Source organism: Osmia bicornis, chromosome 1 (assembly GCF_907164935.1).
Source record: "Osmia bicornis bicornis chromosome 1, iOsmBic2.1, whole genome shotgun sequence".
NCBI lineage: Eukaryota > Metazoa > Arthropoda > Insecta > Hymenoptera > Megachilidae > Osmia > Osmia bicornis.
The window spans coordinates 9,571,769-9,599,742 of NC_060216.1; the positions used below are offsets into that span (position 1 = coordinate 9,571,769).

Below are 27,974 nucleotides of genomic sequence, written 5' to 3' on the forward strand. Positions count from 1 at the left end.
TTTAGTAATACATTAATATAAAATGATACATATTTTCTTATAATTAAAAGTTATATTACTAAAAACAGAGTACAAATTTAAATTTGTATATATAAAAAAAAACTCAATAAAAAATTTCATGCATAACTGAAGATCTTTAGGTATTAAATTATTGGTGTAATATTTATAAATTTTTTAATGAGATTTCTTTTTATGAAATATTTTATTATTATTTATACAAACAGAGCAACATTAAAGTTGTTTAGAATTTGTTAAAAAAGATTAAGGTGATAAATATTATTTACAGTCTATCATCTGGATATTCATGGACGGATGGATAGAAACTTTGTCAATTAAAGTAAAAAAATCCCTTGTTTATAAATTCTTAAAACTAAGTATAAAAACAGTTGCAAAAATAATTAAAAGTATATACTATATTTAATTGTTTATACTCTAAGCTGCATAATCGCACTCACGATTTTTATTCAAAAAATGCTGAAGAATGTTGTTTTTCGTTTTTTTTTTATCAGAAGACTGCCAGCAAGTGTTATTAATATTGATCTTGGGCCCCGTAATAACACTTCTATATCTGTATTTCTGTGACTCACACTAGCACTTGAACTGCTTAATGTTAATCTAACTAATGTTTTCAAGCTAACTAACGCTTTAAAGTTAGCTTAATTAAAGTAATACTTTGAAGTACAAAATTACTCATACTGTATAACAATACTTTATCATTTTATAATAACCAGCCACTTTTTTGAAACATGACATGATATTAAATAAATGAATTTTATAATGATAAAATTACAAATCATAAACTTTTCTCAAATTATGAATTTTAATTTTGTTTTCTCTCATTATAACACATGAGTTAGTATCATTTAATAATATTCAGATCTTCGATAAAACATCAATATCAGATGCCATTAACTCAATAATATCAGAAAATTATTAAGATATTAATATCTGTTTTTATCTACATAAAAATACTCAATATATTGCATTTTTTGATTGCGATTTAAAAAAATGGTTAGTAGATATTCAATATATCCATTTCGTATAAAAATATGCTCATATTACACACAGTTATAAATTCGTAATAGTAATAACAATGATATTCCTAGAGCAGCATCTAAAATCTTATTACTCGCACTACTTCTAAAACTAGATACATCACCCATTTGAAACGTATGAGTTGGACTTGACATACGTCCGTCTCCACCGTTGCTAAATGCAAGTACTCGTAAATGATACGCCTTACCAGGACTAAGATTAGTAATATCTGCTTCTAATTTTGAACCACCTGGTATAATAGTATCATTTGCAGTGCTCATATCTTGATCTAATTCCCACACACGTATCTTGTAACCTATTAATGGTTCTTCATCCAAACTTGGTTGCACGTAACGCCACACAACTCTAACTGTTGATGGATTTACACCATGCACATTAACAGAAGATGGTGGTTTCTGTGGTGCTTTACGATAAGTTCTTTCTAAATATCGTTCACTTTCTGGACCTTCCCCAGCGGAATTGTACGCCATTACTTTAACATAATAATAAGTATCAGGTTGCAAACCAACTACAAGGGCCAAAGGTTGTGTGCTTCTAGATAGATAGTATACCGCATCTTCTTCTCTATTACTTTCTTTCCAATATTTTATTCTGTGACCAATTAACTTTCCTCGTATCTTTTCACGAGTTTGTTCAATTGGTGCCCAACTAACTTTCAAACTAGTACTGTTATAACTATGTGCAACCACTTGCTGTGGAGCTACTTGCGGCATATCTTCTGCACTGAATATTGTAACTTCATTAGAAATTGGCCCAAAACCTAACGAATTTGCTGCTTGAACTTTCACTTCATATTCTGTATAATAGAATTGCGATTGTATCGATACAACACTTCTTCCAATATTACCATGTCCTTTTAAGGACAAAGACTGAAACTCCGTCTCATGATTCTTTCGACGCCAAAATACTTTATAATAAATTCCTGCACCATTTTGATCAGAAGACGGTAAAGGATCCCATGTTATCGTAAGATCTCCAATTTTTCCACCTCCACCACCTATGTTAGATGGGATTTTATATGGTTTATCCGGCGGTGTACTGTACTGTGGAGAAGGTGATGATGGGACACTATATCCCAATTCATTAAAAGCCGACACGCAAAATTCATAAGTGGTATAAGGACTTAAAACATTTTCTAAATAAGCCTCTTTTCTACCATTATATCTATCTACTTCAATGGCAGTGATATCTGAAACAATATTTACATTATACACACTTGCATCATGATGTGTAAAAAATAAAAATTGAAAATTACATTATACACACTTTCTATCAAATTGAACCATGTGTGATTCCAGTTAGTTCTTGCAGTTACAGTATACTTAGTAATGGATCTACCATTCAAAGCACCATCAGTCCAACGTAATGTTGTAGATGTTTTTACAATATTTACAACTTGAACACCACCCGGTGGTCCAGGTGGACCTTCTACCGTCACCATCGTTTTGCTAGAAATTTCTCCTACAGCACTTTTAATTATGCATTCATATTCTCCTCCTTCTGCAAATGTGGCGTTTATTATCCTAAGTTCCTCGCCATCGATACGCAATCTTGGATTATTCGCTAAATCTTCATCCCTGATTCGTAAACCATTATGTTTCCAAATATAAGCTACATCTAACATTTCATCCACTTCTCCCATACAACGTAAAGTTCGATTTTGCATTACGGCTGTAGTTATACGTTGAGGTAATTTTTCAAGAAAATGCGGACCACCTTGATTTCAAATTGCCATTTATATATAGATATTATTACATATAAGATCAACACGTTAAATATTGTAAAATATATTAACTTACGTAATACTATTAATCGTCCTCGAGTTTCATCACTTCCATACTGATTCGTTGCACTGCACACATAAGTGCCTTCATCGTCGCTTGAAACAGGACTAATTATAAGGCTGCCAGTTTCTAAAATTTTACGTCTACCACCAGAACCAATAATATTTCCGTCCTTTTTCCAAACGAATTTTGGCCTGGGTGCAGCTTCAGGATTGCAAAAGATAGTAACATTACCTTTTTCAGCTGCATAAGTTTCAGGTTCCATAGGTCGTTTTTTAAACGACGGTTTTAATGCTGTGATTTGAAAAATGTAATGATATTATTAAATTTACATAAGACGTTTAAATAACAACTTACATAGAACTCTTAATTGTGCGGATGAATACTTTGTCTTTAACTGATTTTTTGCACGGCATTGATACAACGCTTGGTCTCGTTCCGGATCCAAATTTTTGATGGTTAAAACATTGTCTTGTATAAAATATCGATCTCTATCTTCAAAAGGAAGCGTATCTATATTTAAGAGTTCACCATTTCTAAACCAATTATAAGTAACATCTGGTATTCCAAATGCTTCACAAGTCCAAGTTAATTCTCCTCTGTTATCCATATGTTTATCTACTAGTGGAATAGTAAAATTTGGAGCTGCTTGAATGGTTAATGTTACAAAGTTTTCAATTGACAATCTATCATTATGAACTCTACACATGTACTCTCCTTGATCATCAACATGTACTTTCGGTATAATTAATACTCGATTATAACTAGTTGTATATGCTCCACGCGGTAATGATCCACCTCTTCTTGTCCAATTATATGAGGGAACAGGACTATATTAAAGTAAAAAAAAGTTACATTTAGCGTATGTAACGAACAATCAATTAATTAAAAATACAAACTTACTATCCAAATGCAACACATTCTAGTCTAACTTCTTCCCCTGCAATTGGTGCTTCAGGAAATGCTTTTGGAAAATTATTAGGAAACTTTAATTGCTGGAAAGAAGCTGAAAAGTAAAACGATTTGTTAATATGATAACTATTTTGTATTAAATCTTTGATATTAAATTATTTTTAAAAAAATTGAATTACAATGCGGATCAACTCTCAAAGGGAAGAATGGCCCATTACGACCAGTATCCGAGGCAACACTTTGAACGTTACAAGAATAATTTCCGCGATCAATCATTTCCAATGCAGAGAAATAAAGAGCCCCGTCATGGGAAACAAAAACGCGTTTATCTTCTTCGACAAAATTGGGGAAATAGTCACGTGCCCAATAATATTTTACTCCAGGAAAATGTTGAGGTGGATCACAATACACAGCCTTTCCCCATTTCTCGTCTCCACGCTCCTCCGAGCGTTTTAAATTAAATTCCAAAATATATCCAAATGATAGTTCTACACTTTCAGATATAATTGTACCGAATTTATTGGTTGCTTTACAATGATACGAGCCTCTATCCTCGGTCTATGTATAATTAATATTTTAAATAGCATTAATATTTTTGTATTATACTTATTTTTAGCACACACGTTTAACCAAATTTTAAACATATTTACCTGCTCAGGTTCATAAATAATTAAAGTACCACCACTGACAGTATATCTTGTATTAGTTAGTGGATCTATTTTTGTTGCAATTAATCTATCATTTTCATAATCTTCTTTAAACCACTCATATGTAGGTGCAGGATAACCACCTGCCAAGCAACTCAATGAAACATCATTGCTTATTTTTCTTTTTGATACATCAAATACTTTATCTACAGGTTGTTTAATAAAATATGGGCCTCTAGGTATTTCATTAGGATTGTCAATTTCAACACCATAATGGTAAGTACGATCATCATCTACCAAATTATGCAAATTTGAAATTGGGGCTTCACAAATATATAATAATTTCTCTCTACCAGATACACCTTCTAATCCCCAACGCTGTAGATTATTATGATAAGAATATACTAGATAATCTCTACTATATGAATTGTCACTTGGTTCTGGTAAAATTGCATTTTCCATGTTTATTAACTGAGTATTATCAGCTTCATTCATCCAGTTACCATTTTGATATTTTATACCAGTATACCATTTACGGTGCTGTGGATCTTGCCATAATAATTGATATAATATAAATCCATGTTCTTCTAATGAATTAATTGTAACAAGATCACTCTGATAAGCTTGACAATTTTTTCTTGCATCTTCTCTTTCTCTAATAGGACTTTTTATAAAACGATAACAGGATTCTTGAAATTTTATCCAATGTTGTGGACATTGATGAATTACTTCTCCATAGAAGGTATTCTGAGTAAATACACCGGTTATTGCAACCAGGATATATATCAAAATTGTTTGTATATGACACATTGTTGTTGTATATCAATGTAACTGATGAACTGTTAATTGTCCTGCAATTGTATAATATCATTAATTACATGGTATTAGTTATGTGATACAAAATATGTTATCAATTATATAAAACTCTATAAAAATTCTATATGAAAGAAATGTTTATATACAATAATCTTGAAAGAAAGGAGTTAGGGAGTGGCAGTACAACCTTCTAAAGCAATTTTATGTGATACATTCATGTACTCAATTTGTTCATGATTTTAACATTATAATTAAATGCGTTTTACCTTCATTAAATTTCCTTTGTATGTAAAATATAACAAATTATAATTTAATAACTTTATAAGTTAGCATCCTTACTGCGTAACGTCGCACCACTACATGTGAACTTACGGCTAACATCAAAATTATCTGATTTCAAGATTATACAGATGCTCAATTTACTTTGACTTCAATTTAAAATCTAACAAGTGAATTGGGAAAATAATTTTAAATGTATTATAGAGTTTATATAAAGATATATATATATGTTATAATTCGTATATATTTAATATATATAAATTGTTTTAAACTGATTATGGATAAACCTTTAATTGCAGTGGTACACCTTGATAACTAGTCAGCCTTCTACCATTCAAACTTAAACAGTGGACAAGCTGGGAATACCCAATTTTCAATTGCTTATATTTCAAATATGAAGTTGCAAAATTACAAAATAGACAGGATTTTTTATTATATAGATACTTTTTTTCAAAAAATATATTCTTGTGTCTTTTATATTCATCTAATAATTAATAATAATAAGTAAAACTGAAGAACTCAGTTTTTGGGAATGTTAAAATATGCATATTAAATTGGTAAAAGCATATTGAAGATATTTGTATTACTTTACTCATAATTTTATATTATTCATTTAATGGTAAAAAACTTTTGTATGTATATAAGTCTAAGATGTTATCACATGCTTATTGTATCAGTTGTATAAAATTGTTATATGTAGTAAACCTTATTGTTGTTTATAAACATTGATTGTAAATTTGTCAACAATGCATCATGGAATGTTGTCTTTGTAAAACTATATCTCTTACTTTTTAAATTGCATAATTTACTACAAATATTTATTTAAATTTCAATTGTATGAACATTTTTTTAGAGGATAATTATTAATTTAAACATAGTGGCAGTAAATAAAATAAAATTATGAAAATGGTATCACTCTTGTGTATATATACAATATATATTTGTATATATATGTATACATAATATACAACTTCACTGAGGTTATATTATTCCTGCTAAGTTGTTAAGGTTATATTGTATGTATTGAAAATTTAATTGAACATTAAATTTGGAGAGCAATAACGTGATTTTTCGAGTTATATATGTTCTTATAAGACATAATGTTTGATTATGTAAATACATGTTATAGTAATTTATTTAGAACTTTAATTTTTTATTAATACGTAATTAATGCGTAATTTTGGATACCAAAATAAGTAACAATAAACATTATGGCTTCTACAAAAAATGAGGTAATTCATATTTATATAAGTATTATGTATTTTATGATAAAAGTTGTATTTTTATTTAGCATTATAATTTTATTGTTAATATATTCCTTTTCATAATTTTTTAAATATAAATAATTTATATATAATCAAAGAAAATATTATTTTGCAGGAGAAATCCATTTTAGAAGCAGATACTGTCTTCTTGTTAATGAAGAAAGGTTTTCCTATATCTCGAAATGTAAGAGCCCAATGGATGATAGAACATTTAGATACTCTGATAACCATACAGAGTCCAAGTTTTAAAAACAAAGAAGCGCCAGAATTAGAAGTTGTATCTGTTTTACCAAAGACAAAAGTTGAATCATGGTCTTCTGAAACAAGCCATCAGTATCTGTATAGAGTAACTTCTACAACTTCAATAACATTTTTGGCTCACAAATACAGGATGGTTTTTAATTTAGATTTAAGTCCATCACTTGCAACTATAGTAAGTATATATGAGAATATGATCCATAACACAGACATTGTGGCCACATTACATTATAATGTTTTATTGCAGGACATACAACATGGTGAAATTGTAATAGATGAAGTATATATAGCAACAAAACGATTTTTGGAAAATATTATTAAGCCTGTAAATATCGATTTATTTTTTTCTATAAATAATTAATATGAACTACTTGGATTTGTTTCAATAATTCAGAAATTTATTATTCTTACAGTTCACCATTCCAGGAAGTAAAAGAATAATACAACCAGAAATTTATGTAACTATAATTACTCACACACCATTTTTTACGAATCCTGCACAGCAAGTTCTAGTACAAGGTTGGCTAGTAACTATGGATAATGTCAGTCAGCTTACAAGCTTTATAGAGAAACAACTTAATATATTAGAAGAAAAAATAGCATGTATTACTGCTATAGCTAGTCAACAATTGGAAAACTTAAGAGCTGAAAGTGAACGTTTGGTGGGAGGACTTTTTGAAGAAAGCAATACTTGTTTAAATAAAAGTAGTACATCTGGTACTAATGTTTCAATACTTTCTCCAGAATCGAATTTCGTTAATATGTTGAGATATGGAATGTTAGCACTTACACTTCTACCAGAACACAGTTGCGCACGTAAGTTTTACAAGTGCACATTGTAACATATATCACATCAGTATACATGAAACATATTAACAAGTAATAAACCTTCTAGATATGATCGTTGTATCAGATGGTATAGTTGGAACTACAGATGTTCATGTCTTAGATTCTGTTATACAACAGCTACGTGCAACAACGATTGCATGCAGTTTTCTACACGTTGGCAGTGCATATCATCCACATTGTGCAGATGGTTTAGTTCCATATCAGGATTTGTTACATTTTATTGCTAGGGCTACATTGGGTACTTATATGACTTTTATTTCACATTCAGTAAGTAACTTTTTAAATAATAATTAAAAATTATTTTAACGTGCCCGCTGTTGAGCCCGAGAAATGAATTTACAATAGATTGTGCAGTAATGTATGATTATAGGCACATGCAAACGAAACAGAAATGAATATTTATCATGCAAATTTTTTATGCTGGCAACTATATCGTGAAGTAAACTGTAGTAGTTTACCAGATTATTCAAACTGGAATTCTAAAAACTCTTTGTTTTATGAGCAAAAATCCGATCAACTATTACAAAAGAAGCAAATAGAAGATAAAGTTACTTGTACATTAAGTAGCTTGCTATGCTGTCGTCTTCGTGAAGGATATTTAATAAAACGTGCTAATGTGAGAGATGAAATGCTTGAAATTTGTTTTGTATTGTTATGGAAATCTAGTGTTTCGCTCGAATATGTAATAATATGTCCTTGGTCTACAAAGTCATTATCTGCATCTAATACAATACAATATAAAATTACTATAGAAGGTAAATAAAATTGAAACTTGTTTGACAATAATTGCAGACAATATTAATAAATTGAAAATAAATTTCATATAAATTTATTTTATGATAAATGTATATGAAAGGAAAAATTACTTTGTTATAGCCCCGTATGAATTTCTACACGACATCACATGTTTATCGAAAAAACCACTAAAATCACAATATCGTCAAGGTGTTGTTAATTGTTTCTGGACAGCATTGACTTCTTTAACAGAGAGTGATACTATGCTTGCACATTTTAGCTGGTTTCCAGAATGTGGTTGGACTTGGTATAGTGTACCAGATACCATTAGAAGCGGCATGCCAGTATTTTATTTGTCAGCTTATCCTTCACCTAATACAGTACAACTTAGGTATTTATTCAAACAAAGCTAAAGTTAATTTATCAAGTTATCAAGTGTTTGAAAATGCTAAAGAATATCAATATAGGCATATATACTTGTTTTCAGTGATGCAGCATGCCCACAATTTGGACAAATATGGCAACCAGTAGTATCTTTAAATCCTTTACAATGGGCTCGTTGGATGCATACACAAAGAGTAACATTAATTTTATCACACGATAGGCCAGTGCCCAAACATTTACACCAGGCAAATCAAAGCGGTCGTTTTCAGTGTGTTCAAAGTCGTCAGGCAGCTGCCGTTCTCTATGCCATGTTAAAAAATTGGGCAACGTTCGTCCTCGTTGAAAACCACACATATGTACAATTTATTTACAGAGAAGCAGATAAACCTCCTGTTTCATTTTCATTAATTCGTATTAATTGCAAAGCTCTTTGTGTTATCCTTAACATTGCATTCGCAGCCGGAACAGAAGGAGTCGTTCGACATAATGTCGTGGTTGATCTTTTAGATAGATTATCAAAGCTTACTTTACCAAATAGACCTACGGAACAAAAGGAAACACCTTCTTGCACAATTATACATAAATCTTTGGAACGAATTTTGATTAGATATGAGCGAATGCCAACTGATTTAAATTCCATTGTATTTCCGGATGGAACCCAAACAAATTCAACGCGAAATACACAGATATTTGGAGGAATTTTGACAACTAGTTTGTCTAGATATCTGTATCATAATCGATGGCTATGGCACATGAAGCGACCATTTGTACAAACAATTCCGGGGATTACATTACCAAGATTGAATATAACTGCCATTGCAAGAATTCTGTCTACAATTACAAAGTAAATATTTTATATTTGTATCATTCATGACTACGATCTTTAAGTTTACAAAGAATTGAGTATGTTATCAATTAATTATTGTTTATAGATAACACACCAATGTGACATATATTAATACATATAATATATTATTAATTTTGAATGTTTAGAATATAAGAAAATATATTGTATGTTTGTATTAGGATGCGTTTAGTTGAGGGTTTTAATTTTACTTATTCAGCGGCGGGCATCATGAATATGGTTCTTGAAGTACAAATGCAAGGAGTTGGTAAAGGTGATGCATTGTATCCATGCATTATTCAATATATTTTATTTCCTCCACATGTTACATCGAATACAACAGTAGAACGCGACAGTGCATCCGAAGAAGATACAGATGAGGGTAAAAATTTGCTTAGTTTTATAGTTGATTTTTATATATAATTACAAGGACCACTAATGTAATTCACGATATTTAACAAATTTTTCAAGATACAAGAAAACAAAAATTGACAGTACATTTCATTATGTTTTAGGTACCGCCGATGGCGAAGTGAGTATGGATGATTTTGAGGGTTTTGGTGACTTCCAAATTGTTTCTGAAATTTGGATTGAACCACAGTGCGGTTTCTCACAACTACCAGCACAGTCTACCGCAGCTTATATGCATCAGTTGCAATATCATGAGATTCCAGATGCAGTAAGTACATACATTTCTATAAATATCATCCTTTCTCTATTTATCTGTACTCGTCGACTAAAAATATACAATTATCCGTGATTAGCAGGAAGTAAGTACGTTAATATGTATTTTAAATGTTAAATAATATTCGTTGTTCATTTATTATTGCTTGATGTTTTAAATCTAAAAAATTATATCAGAGGTATCATCGTAACGCAACATCGTATGCTTTTTAATATCACACTCTGACATCAGTGTACTGATATTTATTTCTTGAATTATTCTTAGAAAGATAAGATATCGATGTTCAATACGTTTTTACGCGCTTCTCCTTTGAAATATATGATTTATGAAAAGAAAAAGATTTTCTAATTGTTTAAATGTTTGTAAGCTTCGATTCTGTCTTAGTTTTCTTCATTCACAAAACACTCCTACTATGATTGTTGTTATTTTGGAATTAGTTTTAAATAAACTTTAATTACCGGTTAATTCAAACTTCAACAAAATAATCTCGAACTGTAATTCATTCTAAAATATCGGTATTTGAGAAACTATTATATTTACTTAAAACTTAATCAGAATCAGTTATCAGTTTATCGATGTTGACAACCAATTTGTTTGTAAACGGATATTCATTTCTTTCAACAGAAATATTTCGAAATAATCCAGGATATAATATTAGGGCAAGAGAATTCTGGTGGATCGAATATTTAATTAATTATAATCAATTATTGAAATTAGAAATTAACTTTTATCTTTCCTGTACAGAAATTGGGAACTGTATTTTATACAAAAATGGTTCCTTATTTTATTTGTGAATATAAACCCATGTAGCATTATTTACTTATTGATATGTTTGGAATGCTAGATAATCTTTCTGTTTCGCAATGCTATCGGTTAGGTACATTTAACGTATTATTGATTCCTAATAAAAAAAATTAATCAAAATTGTTTCTTAGTTTGCAAAATATTTATCAGTACGTACACGTGTACAAAATAATGCGAAACAATACTTCATATAATGATTAAAATCTTATCATTTGGAGCTACATTTTGTAATATAGTGTTGGTCTGTTGCGGTACTAAAGGTAAAATAGGTCGACAACAATGTGGAAAGATTCTATAAAATATGTTGCAATATTACACTGTAGAAAATGTAATTAAATATTGTAATATCTTGTGTTTAATCTATATCATAAAAAAAGTCTTAGCTGCTTTATTGTAAAACTTCATAATCCATTTTCACAGCTTATTTGTAATAAAGCTACATCTCTCTTGTAGCTCAGAAACACACTTCAAGTATAGATACAAGCATAAGATAAAAGTTATCTAAGTTTTCGTTACCTGGAACGTGATTACCGATCGTCAAAAGGCCAAACTTCAAGGTGCATTTACTGATATGTAATTTCTTGCATTAAGACAGAACAAATTGTATCAGAAATGTATTCGTATCATTGTATTTTCAATGAAATATTTGTCAAGCAAAGTAAGAATGAATAACTAATGAAGCAGGATTGTTATTAAAGCAAGAAATGTGCAAGTGATATGATGATATGAAGCAAGAAATGTTAGTTCTTTAACGAGTTGCCAAGTATAGAACTTTTCCTGGAAAAGTTTAAAGATTTTTCTGTGCTCAAAGGATTTATTATTATATAATTATTATCTATTTGAAGATGGAAAAGAATTTTGTTACAAATATGTTATAAAAATGTGCAAATTCGTTTGATTGCAGACCCATTTTCACACATGCAATTCATTTAAAATGTTCATTTTAGGTACTTCATAAAGTAGCGGATTAAAGAAAATGAAAAAGTAATATAACAATATTTTCAGTAGAAAATTAAAAAGGAAATGAGTGTATAAAGTTGTCTATCACTAGGTGTCGTTATCATTGCCGAGGTGGGGCTTCGATATCGATGAGGGTACTCAGAAACAGATTTTTCTATCAGTCAGCTCTGGTATATATAAGGTCCAACACGCGCCCAACTGTTTATTAGTGTTCTGATTACTTTTTTTTACTTAAGAACCTTCTTTTGTAATGTTCGTCCAGTTCCAACAAAGAAACTTAACAGTTTTGTACGCGGGTGAAATAGTCTCTGAAGAGTGATCAGGGTCTTTAGTAAAAGATTAAAACGAGTGTCGGTGAAAATTAGCTAGTGATATTTACAAATTATCCTGGAAAATTAACAGAATTAACTTCAATTTTTGTTACTTAGAGGGAGAGGTTTTATTGTTTGATATTACAAGATTACTACTTTATGGAAACTGTGAAAACTGTGCTGTAAATGTTTTATAAATTACTTGGAATGTTACAGCTTTTTAATATTGTTTTATACATTTAAAGAAGTGAAAATGTAGGGAATAATTGAACTTTAATCAGAATATGTAACATCTTATGTATTAGTAGTAACATTTACAGCTTTAATTGATTATTAGTTACAAATTACTTTTATTTATAGATGATACCTGAGTTTATTGGACGCGCCTTTCTTCTGTGCGATATCACGTGATTTATTGTTCCCCATTTGAGGATCGTCTTTTTGTTTGTATTAGACATCAGCAAAGTACAAATTGAAATAATCCTATGGAGTTGGTATTCGACGAACAAGAAGGTTTAATTATCTACGAAGATACTTTGATAGGAGATACGATTTCGACGAAAGAACGAGTCAATTATCTTCGTACAGACTGACTGCATGGACCTGTTGTACCCGTAATCTGCATGACTTGCAGTTGGAAGTGAGGATCTAGGCAGTGAGCAATAACGCTCTGATAACTTGCCAGATCTAACTCTTCCAGCTCAAGGTCTTGCTGATTATCATCTATCTATAGAAAGGAACGGAACTCTTCTAAATACCTTTGAATAATTTTCCTACCTAAGGGATTATGGTTCAAGTGGAGAAGTGGTCTCTACGCTTTGTATTAAAGTGAGATTCAACTCCTCCAACTTACTCCTGGTCCCTGATATTCTTCGAGGCTTCTCGCCTCCTATCAGAAATACATCTTCCTGCTACGGGTTATATCAGTAAGGTGATAAGGGAAGCTTTCGTGGACGGATACGATTGGTGTTTGGTTAATACCTTAGCGGACGGACGTGTTGCAATAGAGATAAAAATCTTTTATCGGTGGGAATGTTTAACTACGTATAATTGTTTGCAAGATTAAACTTTATTTACCTGAGCACGCCATTTCTTCTGCATTATACGAACTTTATACACTCTGTTTCCTATTATGTATATATTATTTATTTATTTGTTATGCGTTTCTGTAATAAATTATGTAAAATTTTAGAACCTTTTAAACATTTATTTTTTTAATTGTGTAATGTTCATTTTCTTTCTACCTTCTTTTAAAATCCCCGTTTAAGATGGTATGTAGACGAGCGCAGAGAGTATTATATTTTAAAAGAGCAATCTGTTTTATGGTACCACGGTTGAATCGTTTAATTACGTGAAAATGGGCCGCAAAAGTAGGAATATAGGGCAGCTGGAAATTTTCCATCGTGAAAAAGAGAATTCCTTTTTGCACGACAGTCAAGCATCGCAGCTCAAAATCACCCGGCTTTTAATGGGTGAAGAATACATATTTTACCTCCGCCCATCCCAACTTTTATATTAAAATTTCAACTTGTACAACTATTTTTATTTTTATCTACATATACCAACCTGGATCCTTATTTTATGCTTGTTATACTTTATTGTTTTGTTACATTAGATTGCTCGAATAGACGAAGAATGTATCAATGCCTTATTAACTCTGGAATACTTGAGTTTATTAAGTCAAGTAATACCCAGTGAGAAGAGTACCGACATTGTTTATGGACAAATCTATCAAGATAGTAAATTGTTAAAGAAAAGTAATAGAAATAACAAGAATAACGGTGCCAGTGCTGAAGAATCATATGAAGGATTATCAATGAACGATGAAAAAATACATATGATGCATTTCTCTTTTGATATACTAAATATACTACCAAAATGCCAACAAGCAGAACTATTATTTTCTATATTTGGCAGTGGTAAGAACGTATCCTGTTTTTCCTAATATGTTTAACATATTAGTCTTCAAGTTAATAACATATTATTAAGTATAAATTTTTGTATATCTTGAGGTTTAACTGAGGCTGACCGAGGACGAGAAAGTGCAAATAAGATTTTAATGGATAATTTGCTAGAGCACATGAAACAATTGCACAACAAAGAACTTTTATTAACTTCAGCTGATTCACAGAGATTCACAAAAATGCTTCTTAATAGACGTCGTGTTGGTGGTCCACCCTTACCATTTTTTTCCCAAAAAGGTACTACCTTTTTCTTAGAAAAATTAAATAAGATAGAGCAACATATCAAAAAAATATATTGATTTTAAAAGAATTTCCAGAGGATTCTTCATCTAATATCGAGCTAAATTCCTATCCACGTTGGAAATGTTTTGTAAAAGGAATTAGTACAACACATGTAATTATTACAATCTTACCTGCATCAGAAAAGGATGTCCATTTATTTATGTCACCCTTGTATACAGAAGAGTGTTTAGTAAGTAATAAATTCAAGTTCAGCTGCTTGTATGTATTAATTATATGAACATAATGATCTGGTCATTATAATAGAACGAGTCGAAGCCGGACAATGAGTTTATGGATGATCCTGCAGCAAGAATAGATGAACAAAGAAATGCTCAAGATTTCGAAGGAAGTTTGGTCATTCCCGTTTATGTATACGATTGCTCCTTAGCTTTGTTAATTGACACGTTAATAGACAAATTAAAGATATCGCATAACAAAGACATTTATCAGGATCATACGTTTAGAGTAAGTCATCAGGAGTGTAAAGACTTTGTGGAATTAAAATCTGATTATAGTTCAAAGCCAATCATTTCTGAACAAAAAAGCGAAGATTCAGAGAATACTTCCAGTGGTCAGTATAAATCCAAACGCATATTTATTTCTAACAAAATTAATCCCAGTATAGTGATAGTTATTAATTGTTTGTTACAATAGACCAACGAAGTCTGATGGAGCACTGTAAATTATTAAGTTTGGCTCACTGTCATTGTTACGTGGTTGCTGTTTATAAATCATTGGTACTGCAACAATCCCTCAGTTACGAGGACATGGAAGCTGCGGTAGAACAATGCGAAGAAACTTTAATTGAAATAAACATAACAAATTATTTGCGATCCGTGTGCAGACATTTGAGTAGATTGTCTGACAATGATGTGTTAGATGAACTGAAGGCTACTGTGTGCGACGATGTTAAGCCCTTACACGATTTAATTAAAGAGAAATTTGAGAAGATAATTACAGTTGCCTTTAGACCCGTACCTGCGCACCCTGAATTTTATTATTGTTCACCATTTTGGTCGGACAATGAAGCGGTTTGTTTTCCACTAAATACTGTACCAACATATAATGGAAATTCCATAAATGACTAAAACATTGTTATTAATAGGATCTTGTTGGATTTGAAAGAACAGAAAGCATCGATGCAATGGAGGATCTCGCATTTCATTCAATAAATAATGATTATGCATCGCAAAGCCTTCACAGTACGGGTAAGCGAGGAATAACTATTTTACTTTGTTTTTAACAGGATATAATAATAAATAAATGTTTTACAACAGGAAATATGTCGTGGCCAACCAGAGATATACATAATATAACGGATCTTTCAAGTCATAGCTCTGAAGAATCTCTCGACAGTGATTTCCAGGAACAGAACATTTATAGAAACGAACAACCTCTCTTTTTACAATTAAATTGTTCTGTGCGATTTCAATCCAAGTCTGGGTTTTGTAGTATTCCTGTAAAATCTCTACCAACTTGTTTCATGGAAATTATTCAAAAAATGGAAGATTATAAAGACAAAAACATAGTTGGTTTAAATTTAACCGATTTAAAAATCACTTTGGATATCATTTGCTTAAATCTACCAAGGGAGGTGTTAGAAATAAGCCTGGAACGCTATTCAGGTTTGAGAGCAACATCTTTTTGTAGCGGTTCTCCAGTTGGTAGCTTGCGAACGGAAAGTGGAAGCAGTTTGGAAAATAATGCTAGAAACGAGTCGTTTCAAGAAAGAATGTCCCACCTTCCTTTGAATCAGCATAATGCTATCAGCAATTTGAAAGACGAAATCGAGTGGCTTTTACAAGATGAAACTGCAACTGCCCTTTTGGATCGGCCATATGTAAACGAAGAGATTTTAAATTTCGTCGCGAATCATATTTCAGAATCAACGGACAGATTTAGTTGTAAAGTAGAGAAAGTAGCTTTGCATTTTGTTTTTCCTTCGGAAGATAGTAAACCAAAATTCATAAGCGAATTGAAGAAACTCCAAATCGACAAATATTGTATTCGAGAAGAAGGGAATCTATTTTATTTTGTGAAGAATTTGGAACAAACATTGGCTGATCCTGTGACTGAAAATTCCAAAGGTGATAATAGAGGATTAAAAAAGAAAAATGGTATGTCTCCTTTTTACATGAATTAAGCATAAGCATTATAATGTATAAATTTTAATTTGTGTATTTTCAAATTTTAGGCAATGGTGTGGAAGATACAGGACAGGAAAAAAAATATTGTACGGAAAGTAACTTGAGAGCTCACTTTAAAGCTCAAAAGAGTTATTCTGAACTGTCTGATGTAATTAAGGAAACACCAGGAATGAGTGATGGATGCAAACAAGAGGGTAATTCTAAGAATGGTTTCCAGTGGCTAATAGATCTTGACAATCGTGAAAGTTCTTTACCAAATTTCTGGTTGATTTTAAACGTTGAAAATGACTATGTCAATGTCTACTTCCATTGTAGGTATGTAGTACTATATCGACACTAAATGAAAGCGTCATAGAACAAAATTACAATTGGATGTTGGGGTAAATGACAAATTGCTATTGTGATTCAACAGATTTTTGGAAATTGTGTCACCAGAAGTAAATAGTTATTGGCATACTCAGAAGATGTTGGTTTCCCAAATAAAATGCACCTGTCGCAGAGTAAACCAGTATTTACTGTTACAAAATCTTCACAAAACGAGTAAATGCTCGGAGCTTTTGGAAACTGACTCGAGCGAAGATTACAATTGGAAATCTGAAACAGCTAATGAATTTAGCAGTGCCATGCAGAACAGTTCAATACTAAACTTCACGCCAGGAATGTTCCGATGTCGGGTTGTTTGGAAATTCACTTTCCGTCTACATCCTCGATTGAAAACTGGCCCTGGAAGATCAGGACTTTCCCGAGGTATAAAAGCTTTACACGGCGTACTTGATAGATTTGCCGTAAGTAATCGAAGCAATATGTTTGTGTATCAAGAGAATAATAAGAATGTGTTTTACTTAAGACTACACGAACAAATAACTAATGGAAAATCTCTGCAAAATAAATTGTCAGAGAGCGACGAGCAACTCGTTGTTTCTAGAAGTAACAGTGTAGTTTCGTTGTCGCAAGTTAAATTAAATGAGAATATCGCATCGAACGATACAAGACCAAGAGTTCGATCTTTCAGCGAGAAAGAATCAAACGTTCTAAACAAAACTGAAGACTTGATCATCCTGATGGTGCATGGAATTTCTGATGCAGGTCCAGAAGTAAAACGAGATTTGGTACAAGTCCTGCAAAATCGTTTAGATGATGCGGTGCTTGAAGTTTTGTCAATCATGTTAGCACGAAATCCAATGTGTAAATTAACTCCTGCCGATGTTCATTTTATCCAACCGCCAAAGTCGCCAGAATCTGTGATACAGCTAAGCATACAAAAATACTGTATACCGCATGTTGTCGCTTTGGAGTTTTATTTACGACAAAATATACTTCAGTTCTTGTATATACCAAAGTATACCGATAACAGACCAGAATATCACTTCCAGGAATATTCGCAGCTCGAAGAGCCGACGACGAAGAGTGCCGAGTCGGATATATTCTTATACAATCAGAGCCATTCCAGCGGTAGCAAGGGTATCGCCTGTATAGCGTTGTCGATTACAGGAACACCTGAAAAATCATCAGTCGAATCGTTGGAAAATGAAGAAGCAAATGATAGTTTTCCTGAAACGATAACCACTCAAGATTTCGAGAACATCGTGTCTACGTCAGTTTTTGACAAAAACTCGGGTGAATCGCCACCCTTGATTGAATTCAAGATCTGGAAACAAGGGAGAGTTAATCTAGAAACGTTAGGACAAAAGTTGCGTTCCGCGGTTAAACATGCTATTTGGGATTTAATTACGGAATACAAGTTTCTGTCTACCCCTTTGACAGAATCATTTGAAAGAAACAGTTTGGAGACATCTGTTGAACCTAAAAAAGGACAAGCATCGGCGAAGATTGAAAGTGTAGCAAAAGCAGCACAAGATCTGTTCGAAACAGGCGAAGAAGGAAAATTACATAGCGTTTATTGTATTACATTATCAAAATGGTTTCAGTTTGCTCTGGAACTTGGAGTTCCATCCGTGAAAAAACATGAAGTCATCATCACCCACAGACACGCTATATCTACAATCATTAAAGAGTTAGAAACTCTGATACAAAATCAAGTACCAGATACTTCTTGTAGAACGTTTATTCTAAGAGATAGACAACCTTTTGTTGAAAAATTTGTTTTGAATGAAGAATCGACAAGAAACAATGAAAATAATTATGTTTTACCAGAGAATAAAGAAAATGTAGATTTACCTTTCAACGTACCATGTGATTTTAGTAAGGACGTATCAGGATCCTGTACCAAATGTATTTTAATTGCTAGAAACTTTTATCAATGGAAAGCTTCTTTCGATAAAAAGGTGCAACCAGAATTACTTATTCCAAAAGGTAAAACGAAGTTCGGATATGCAATAAACTAATGAAATTCTTTCTTTCTTGATCTTTCTTTCACTTTTTTTTTCATATTGTAGATCAAAAGGTGCTACAGAAATTTAATCCTTTATTATTGGAATCTAATTTTGTATCAAGACAACGAATATTGCTTGCTGAAGTTCAAAGTAATAATGTAAGTGATAATATAATAAAAACTTCTAGGAATATAGAAAAATAGTTACACTTGCAATGCTCTTAAAAAAGAATCTGTTTTTTTTGCATTATCGTAGATTACTATCTATATGTATAATTGGTCAAAGGAAAAATCTGAGAAGTTGATAAAACAAACTACCGCTTTGGGTACATGGCTTTCTTCGAGGTCGAATTTTTTGACAAATGTAATAATGCACAAATTGGGAATATTTCATCACCAGTTACACCCTTCAAGGGATCAAACAAACTCCCAATACTTTCAAACTGTGGATATGGAGAGTCTTACGAAATTTTCAAGTGGTGCATCGCACAATGATGGAAAAGATTGGACGAAATTTAATAACAGAGCTCAAAATATAAAACACAATCAGTTTTCGTGGAATGAAATAATTGGTCAAATGATGCGCGATGTAAAACCCAATAGTCATTTTCATAATAATGATGATTCAACTGTAAAAGCTGTTCATGATTTACAAGATTTACGGTGTCGTGAGAAGAAAGGAAAAGGTAAAGTTTTTTTTTGAAGATAGAGTATTATATAAAATTTTAAAACACAATTTTAAAATTTTCAGAGGATTTAAACAAATTATATGCAATGTGGCAGAACCGTAGTGCTACTCCAAACTTTCCAGTTTCGATTACTGCTTTAAATACATTCAAACAATATTCTCGTTTGATACATTTTTGTCATACACCATTATTATTCTTACCTTCATGGCGTTTACAATCTGCCGCAACAAGAGATCATTCGCTAACATTACAATCTTCGTTGAACCAAAACATTAACGTTTATCAACAATTATCGCAACAAGAACGAAAGAATCAAAGTGAACAAACAGACCTTGTAAAATGGCATCAAGAATTATGTAGCCTGATGTTATCTGAATACAAACAATATCTTCAAATATTGGGCTTTAGTCCTGTTCAACTGGAAGCAGTAGATAAAAGGTGGTTTTTTGTTAAATAATATAATTACATATACGTAGTAATAATTAATAATATTTATATGTATAATTACAGTTCGGAGAAGCAAGTTCAACAACAATCTTATTATCTCAAAAAGTCAATGCTTGGAGGAGTATTACTATTTGAAATTCATTTATCCCAACCATTTTTCATTGTTAAATTACATATTATTGAATGCAGTCGTTTTCAAACAAAAACTAGCAGCGCTTTAATTAATCAAGTAAGTAATATATGACCACGCAAGTACTATAAATTGTTGTATGTCTAATAATGAAATTTAAATTTGTTACAGTTTATGTTGAGTTTTGTGGATGCATGTGACAAAATCAAGATCAATATGCATTTGCATTCATTTACGTACGATTTCCATTTACGTTGCATCCATTCATATATTGCTGGTACTGGATCTTGGTCATTACAGCAAGGCTATCATCTTATCCATTTTCTTGATGATTTCAATAAATATTACAGCAAAGCGCCAAATTACGCGAGAAATCTTATATATAGTGGTAAATGTTGTTATAAATATAAGTAAAAAACTATTATTAACAGGTAATTAATTTAAAAATCATTTGTTCATGTTTCAGATATAGTGACTATTCGCAATTTGACCATACCAGGTCGCATCCTCTATTCTTATTTATTATCTCATGAAAAGACCTATAACATGCGCGTGTTTGTAATGAAAAATGATCATCAAGACGCTCAAGAAAGTGAATATGTCTTAGTAAATTTAAAAAGTACTCCATTGATTAGTCATTGTGATACACAAGATACGAAGTACACCGACGATTTCGATGTTGCGCTTATCGTGTCACATTTAGAACTATCTTCACAAGGAGATAAATCAGAAATTACATTAAAATATTATTTAATGTTAACTAGTAAAAGAGAATTATATCCAAAGAGAGAAGTAGAAAATAATAAACTTGGAAAGTTTCGCACGGTATACAGTATAGAAAAATCTGTAGCAAATACTTATTCTGAATCTATTACGGACATCTTCAAAGAATCTTTTTCAATTTTTCAAGAATGCAGTCTGGAGTCAAGTGATAAAAAAAGTGATACTAAAGCATCTAGTCCAAATTTTAGCAGTAGTTATAATAGTACGAGTGCACCAACACCTCCGCCGGTACCTAATTCTCCACTGACACAAAATGTAAATCCTCCAAGTGTATCAATAAACACTTCATCGCCGCACTTGATTCAAATACGACAGGAATCAATTAATTATTTGGGCTATTATTCATCGCACGAACAATTGATGCAAGAAACAATAATGTCGCAGGCAGAGGCAGCTCGTATGCATATAATGAATATGATAGAACGAGGAACACTTCAATGTAGAACACATCTCTTATGGAATAAGTTGTTGGAAAGTAAATCTACAATGAATTATATAGAATTCTCTGAACTTTGCAACTTAGCTCATGTCGAGCCTTTGTCAAATTTGGATCCAAGGCTCAGACCATTTGTTAATCAACCAGTTTCTTGGTATCAAACGTTATCAAAAGTTTTGCAAAACAAATATCAAGAACAGCATAAGCAGTTCAATACACCAGATGGAAACATTACTCATCTTCTTATATTACATCCAAGTTTCTTTCAAGTTTTTATGATGTTGACCATTGATTTACATGCATCTCGAGGGGTTCGTAATCATTTTCTTTTTTACAGACATTACACATAATAATAGAAGTTAATAATATAGTAATAGGTAAAATGTTATATTAATAAATTTTATAATTTTATCCCTGTTTCTAGGACTTGTATGCAGTTTATTGTAAATCAGAAGAAGTAATTAATTCTTCGTGTTATATTGATGATATTTATAATCTAATTGAAGGATTTGTGAATGCTTGTTGTTTTCATTTGTGGATGAGTCTCTACAGTTAATGATAACTATACATTCCAAACAAATTTTAAAGTACTTGTACTTATTATTTATATAAATATGTATGTATATTATAATGTATCTGACATCAAATAGAAAGTTAATTGTATTACATATAAAAAATTAAATACATTTTCGGTAACAGCTATTATCGATGCTGTAATTTTTACAAAAAATATATTTTTTTAATTAATCTCTAATTTATTTTTGTTAGATTTATAATAATAAACTGTAAATATGTATATTATACATATACTGTATCTTTCACGAGAGAATAGTACTATTGGATGAATGAATTTTGTTTTGCCACGCTCCGCTCCGAAAGGTGATACGCAAGCGCCGTACGACCGTACGTTGTGAGCCACACGCTTGTTGGAAAATATACCTAGTGATCAAGAACTTATGAATTATGATTTTCATTGAGTGTAGGGCGTAGAGTTCTAACATTGAGTATATTTTATTCACCATGTATATGACCGATGTAAGGGAGTAGGTGGGAGTGGGAGGACTTTCTAAGCTCACAATCAGTCGAGCTGCGTGGAATACCATTCTCACGCGAAAGAAACAATACCTGTTGAAAAGCAATGGATAAACAGATCATTAAATATAATTTATTTCTTGTAATATTTTAATTAATTTAACTTTAGTTTTTCCTAAGTAAAACCACGTACCAAATTTTACTTGTAAAAGCTAATATCACGTGATCCTAACATTACATCAACTTATATATATTCCCAAGTTGTTGAGTAAACTCACGTTATAATCTACATGTTCAGTGCCGAAACAGCTTTTACATAGAAATAAAAAATCAATTTATATAAACTAATCATTTTACATGTCTAACAGTTATGACTGGTAAAAGCGATGAAGAATCAATTTCAGCTAAAAATAATAACACAGAAGCAGATTACTCTGATCTTTATCCAGGAAGAAAGAATGCTTCTCCATCATCAGAAAGTTGGATAAGCAAAATTCCTTTTTTCAGATCTGAGAGCTTTGACAAGATTAAATGTGAAACAAATGTTTATAGCTGTTTGAAAGACAGTAAGGTTTTCATATTTATTTTTTCAAGCAATATTATATATTTCTATGTTTATATTGTAATTTTTATATATGACTCAATTTTTCTACTGAAACAATAAAAAAGTTCAATTTGTTTCAGGTCCTCTAATCAAACTTATGGTAGCAGCATTAAAAAGTTCAGGATGGTAATTATTTATCTTCATTTTAACAAATTAATTAAAGTGTGTACTGAAAAATATTTATTATTGTTTCAGTGAAATTGATATTGGTCGTCACATTTCTTGTGAAATATGCGATGAAAGGGTAACAGGTGGATATGATCAAGCTTTAAATCAGGTGAGCATTATTAACAAAATTAATACATACCTTATATTTACTTATTTATTTATTTCAGATTATAGTTTGTCAAAATACTGCTACTACTAAAGGCAGAGTTCACAGCACTTTGGGTCATGAAATGATTCATATGTTTGATTGCTGTCGTAATAATGTAGAATTAAACAATATAAAGCACTTAGCTTGCACAGAAATAAGAGCAGCCAATTTATGTCATTGCAGTTTTCTTGGTGCATTTGCCAGACAAACTGCTTCACCATTTAACATCAAAAATGCACATCAGGTGAAAGATAATTATCCCACATGGAAATATAATTTTATGTTATACAATTTTAGAATATAAATACTACAAGTTTTTTTTTCTAAGCTATCATCATCTGTTTTTAGAGATGTGTCCAGGATAAAGCTGTTAGATCAGTAGTTGCCATAAAAAATGTGTCACAAGATGTAGCAAAAGAAGCTGTAATGCAAGTTTTTGATAAATGTTATAATGATTTAGAACCAGTTGGACGACGAATTCGTAGAAATTCTCTGGACATGAAAAAAGCATATTTAGAAGGACCATTATATGGGTATACGGAGTAATGTATATAATTTATGAAAATGTAATTAAAAAATTTAGTTGCAACTGAAATAAAAATTTCGCAATAAATCGAAGCACACATACATTTAGTTAAAATTTAAAATATAATATTAATCTAATTTTACAAAACTGTACATAATATAACGTTAACAGCTAAAAACATTATTTTTAATAGATGAAACACAATCTTATTTAAAAATACTATACAATTTCGAAAATGAGAATATTAATGAACGTTAATAATGGGATTAATAATAAGTGTACTTATGATGGCGTCCTGAAATATATGTAAGTTCACACGGTTATATGGAATATAAAAATTATGGTAATTTTTAAAACTATCTAAATAGAAGAAAAATATGTTGCTATAAAATCCATTGCATATGATATACAAGAACATAATATAGACTACAAGAGTATCATTTTCAACTATGGTATACAATATTACATTTAGATCCAGCAGAATCATGGCATTTAAATGTACAATTTTTATTGTATAAGTTTTATTCTTACTTTCGCGAAAAAGTATATCTATAGAACAAAATAAAGATATTTTTTTTCTGGTGTTAATAAATACGTGTTACAGAGCGTTCAATCAACGCTATGTACGATTTTTAAGACGTTTATAACAACCTGACATTGATTTTATACTAAAGTTTTTGTAAGAAACACTTGTTTCTTCGAAAAAAACGTAAACTTTTGTACAAAATTCTCTGTCAGGTTATCAGAAATGTGTTAAAAATCATGCGGACAATTATGCTGAAAACCTTGTGTATATGACGTTTATACAGGATGTTCTAAAAGTAATGTACACTGTGAAAATTATAAATTTTAAGCGTTAAACGAAATCAAACAGTTCTTTTCCACTTTGCAATTCTGTTTTAGATATATAACTAATTAGAAATTAAAATAACCTTTGATATTAACTGCAAAATGGTACAGGACCTTTCGATTTCTTTTAACGTAGAGAATTTGCGATTTTTACGACATAGACTACTTTTTGGATACCCTGTGTATATATATAAAAAAAGTGATCCACATCGTAAAAACCGCAAATTATGTATATATATATGCTTAATCGAGAGATAAATGAACACGCATGTCACTAGCTGCTAATTTAATAAGTGTTTTTTTTACTCTAAGAACAGGTAAACGCGCTGCAGCTTTCCCATGCCAACATTCTTTCATTAATTTTCCCAAACCGGCCAGTGTCTGTGAAATAAAAATAATTTAATAACTAGTATGTTACAGCTAATAGAATATTCAAAAATATGTTTTATAATTACCGAATCAGAGTGCCATCTATTAGGAAGTGGTGGTCTATGTTGATCCAAACACACTAGTTTTCTCATTTCTTCAAAAGAAGGTTCTTGATTATTAGAAAGCCATTCTGAATATGGTGCAACATATTCTAGTCCAACACCATTGCTTATACATCTTCGACAAACTTCCCATAGTATTAAACCTAAACTGTAAATATCTGCCCGTCTAAAATTCTCTAAACATTCCGTGTTTATCCTGAAATTATTTCAAACTATATTTTCCAATTTTGTTCGGTACCACTACATATAACTTTCAAAGGTTGTTCTGTTACATACGTTTGCTCAAGAATTTCCGGACTCATGTATCGTTTTGTGCCTTGTTTCAAATCAATTCTATCTGTAGATAGGCGATCTTGCGTTACTGCTAACGCAAAATCAGCAATTACACAACTCCCATTAGTTTTAACAAGAATATTTTTAGATTTCAGATTACGGTGTGCCATAGCTGGTTTTCCTCTAGTACCATGAATTTCTGTATGAAGATACAGCAAACCATTGACAATACTCAAGCAGATGCTGAACGTTTGATTATGCGTCAAAGAATGTCGTGATCGATTTAAGTAATCAAAAAGTGATCCCATTGGATGATAATGAGTTACTAGCCAAAGTTGGGTGCAACTCGCTCTACTTGTCATGTCGCTTCCCACATACCCAAGAATATTATCGTGTCTTGACGGTAAGAGCTGAGAATAAACTTCCGTTTCACGAGCCCAGGCTGCTTCATCTCGTGAAAAATATATTTTTACAGCAACATTTTCACCATGCCATATTCCTCTCCAAACTTCTCCACCAAATCCACCATTGCTGCCACTACCAAGACACTCTACTAATGTTACTTGTTTAGCCAAAGTTCTTTGAACTAATAATGGTAAACCGGAACCTGAACCGCTCGTTAAACTTCTTCCATCTAAGTATTCCTGTTTTAATACAACATTCCAAGTAAGTATTATGAGTTGAAAATTGACAAAATGTATCATTTTATTTTATACCTTCAATGTACTGTCACCAGCTGCTGTTGCTCTAAGCTCATGGGAATGATTCATGGTAGTAGATGTTGGAGAGGAAAATGAGAAATGTAAAATAGATGGTTCCATTTCAGAATCTATGACAAGTTTATTACGTCCTGCAGTCAAAGTCCTCTTTCTACGGGTCCTACATACCAATAAATAAAACAACAGAATTCCAGTAATAATACAGAATCCTACCATTGGACCCAAAATTGCTAGTGTCAATTTAATTGCATAATTTTCTTCAACATCTAAAATGACATGTATCATTTTATCAGAAGAGGTAAATATTTGCATATTAAAAAATATATCAATATTGTATAGACTTACCTTCATTAAAGTTATTTAATAAGGGAAATGGTCCATCATTGCAGAAGTCTGTTTGACAACATTCAACATAATATAGCTCACCTCCAGAACTACTCACATGCCTTTTTTTACTACTATTGTTTTGATTTACTCTTGATGGTAATTGCTTATTGCATGTAAATAACATTTGATCTATCGAATCAGTACATCCTCTACTTAAACTTTCTGTACCATCTGATTGTCTTACCCTAGATTTATAACACTATCAAATTAAAAGAAAAACATTACTTTATCTTAGGTTTCTTGTTCCAATAATTTGATAAGTTATTGTATAAAGAATATTACAGTAACAGCATTATAGCAGACTTCTTGATATAAACAGTCTGGTTCCTCACAACTATGACATTTGAAACGTTGATGCCCACCAATATTATCATTAGAATCCAAAGAATCTATAGATTTTTGTGGTTCTTCACTATCAAGAGAATCCAACAAAGTAAGTTTTTCCTTTTGTCCTGAAAATAAGTTCTGTTAATTACTAAAATACAGTTGAAGTTGTATCAGAAAATCAAGAGAAACTAAGTAAATATTGAATTAAAGATGTTGTTAAAGAACTTGTATATTTGCTGATAACCAAAAATATTTTACAAGTTATTAGAAAATCACACAGAAAAAGAAAAAAGACATTCTGTCTTTAAACAATTATCAAGTTTTAATTCATGTAGACAGTTTTATCACCTACCTATACATAATTTAAATGTTAGTGACAATATGAAATATGTGATAAACATACAATCCGCCATTGCTATGCAGGTCAAAACATAAAGAATTTAAAATCAAATCAACGCCCTTCCAAACATGTGTTTAGGTATACATCTCTACAACAGAGTAAAAAGTAACACTTATTTTTTGTGACAATAAATAAAACACTTAATACATATAGGACTGACATTAAATTTTTGATATTTCATTTTCTTATTACAGAAAACAGATATGTCTAGATGACGCTACTATAGTTTCCCATCTTATCGACTCAAGAAA

General features: G+C 31.2%; 4 protein-coding genes across 5 annotated transcripts; 2 read left to right on the forward strand and 2 right to left on the reverse strand.

Moving 5' to 3' along the window:
- Nucleotides 1-75: 75 nt before the first annotated feature.
- Nucleotides 76-5,675, reverse strand: LOC114873525 (contactin). Its single transcript, XM_046285595.1, has 8 exons — nt 5,482-5,675; nt 4,403-5,250; nt 3,932-4,310; nt 3,744-3,846; nt 3,198-3,670; nt 2,856-3,134; nt 2,323-2,772; nt 76-2,245 (listed from the first exon to the last, which is right to left on the reverse strand). Exons 2-8 carry the CDS (start codon nt 5,207-5,209, stop codon nt 1,059-1,061), a joined length of 3,678 nt encoding a protein of 1,225 aa, XP_046141551.1. The 5' UTR covers nt 5,210-5,250; nt 5,482-5,675; the 3' UTR covers nt 76-1,058.
- A 724-nt stretch (nt 5,676-6,399) lies between these two features.
- On the forward strand, nt 6,400-22,553 carry LOC114873545 (KICSTOR complex protein SZT2-like). The gene is made up of 26 exons (XM_029181968.2): nt 6,400-6,726; nt 6,875-7,192; nt 7,265-7,342; nt 7,431-7,833; nt 7,913-8,133; nt 8,237-8,621; nt 8,743-8,992; nt 9,089-9,829; nt 10,012-10,211; nt 10,345-10,508; nt 14,205-14,508; nt 14,602-14,790; nt 14,862-15,025; nt 15,100-15,406; nt 15,490-15,866; nt 15,941-16,043; nt 16,113-16,952; nt 17,030-17,297; nt 17,395-19,295; nt 19,379-19,473; nt 19,571-20,000; nt 20,066-20,441; nt 20,514-20,679; nt 20,752-20,968; nt 21,047-22,110; nt 22,224-22,553. The coding sequence occupies exons 1-26, from the start codon at nt 6,706-6,708 to the stop codon at nt 22,353-22,355; spliced, it is 9,714 nt and encodes a 3,237-aa protein (XP_029037801.2). The 5' UTR covers nt 6,400-6,705; the 3' UTR covers nt 22,356-22,553.
- Nucleotides 22,554-22,840: 287 nt separating this feature from the next.
- On the forward strand, nt 22,841-24,869 carry LOC114873543 (mitochondrial inner membrane protease ATP23 homolog). 2 transcript variants are annotated; one of them, XM_029181966.2, is made up of 6 exons: nt 22,841-22,973; nt 23,200-23,397; nt 23,516-23,561; nt 23,631-23,712; nt 23,771-23,995; nt 24,100-24,374. In XM_029181966.2, the coding sequence occupies exons 2-6, from the start codon at nt 23,202-23,204 to the stop codon at nt 24,295-24,297; spliced, it is 747 nt and encodes a 248-aa protein (XP_029037799.1). In that variant the 5' UTR covers nt 22,841-22,973; nt 23,200-23,201; the 3' UTR covers nt 24,298-24,374. The 2 variants fall into 2 exon arrangements, with proteins under 2 accessions (XP_029037799.1, XP_029037798.1); XM_029181965.1 differs by lacking the exon at nt 22,841-22,973 and adding an exon at nt 24,471-24,869 and having other exon boundaries at nt 24,100-24,317.
- On the reverse strand, nt 24,833-27,948 carry LOC114873540 (activin receptor type-1-like). The gene is made up of 8 exons (XM_029181960.2): nt 27,884-27,948; nt 27,676-27,811; nt 27,279-27,448; nt 26,955-27,195; nt 26,607-26,875; nt 25,894-26,534; nt 25,582-25,813; nt 24,833-25,507 (listed from the first exon to the last, which is right to left on the reverse strand). Exons 2-8 carry the CDS (start codon nt 27,734-27,736, stop codon nt 25,370-25,372), a joined length of 1,752 nt encoding a protein of 583 aa, XP_029037793.1. The 5' UTR covers nt 27,737-27,811; nt 27,884-27,948; the 3' UTR covers nt 24,833-25,369.
- Between the last annotated feature and the right edge of the window lie 26 nt (nt 27,949-27,974).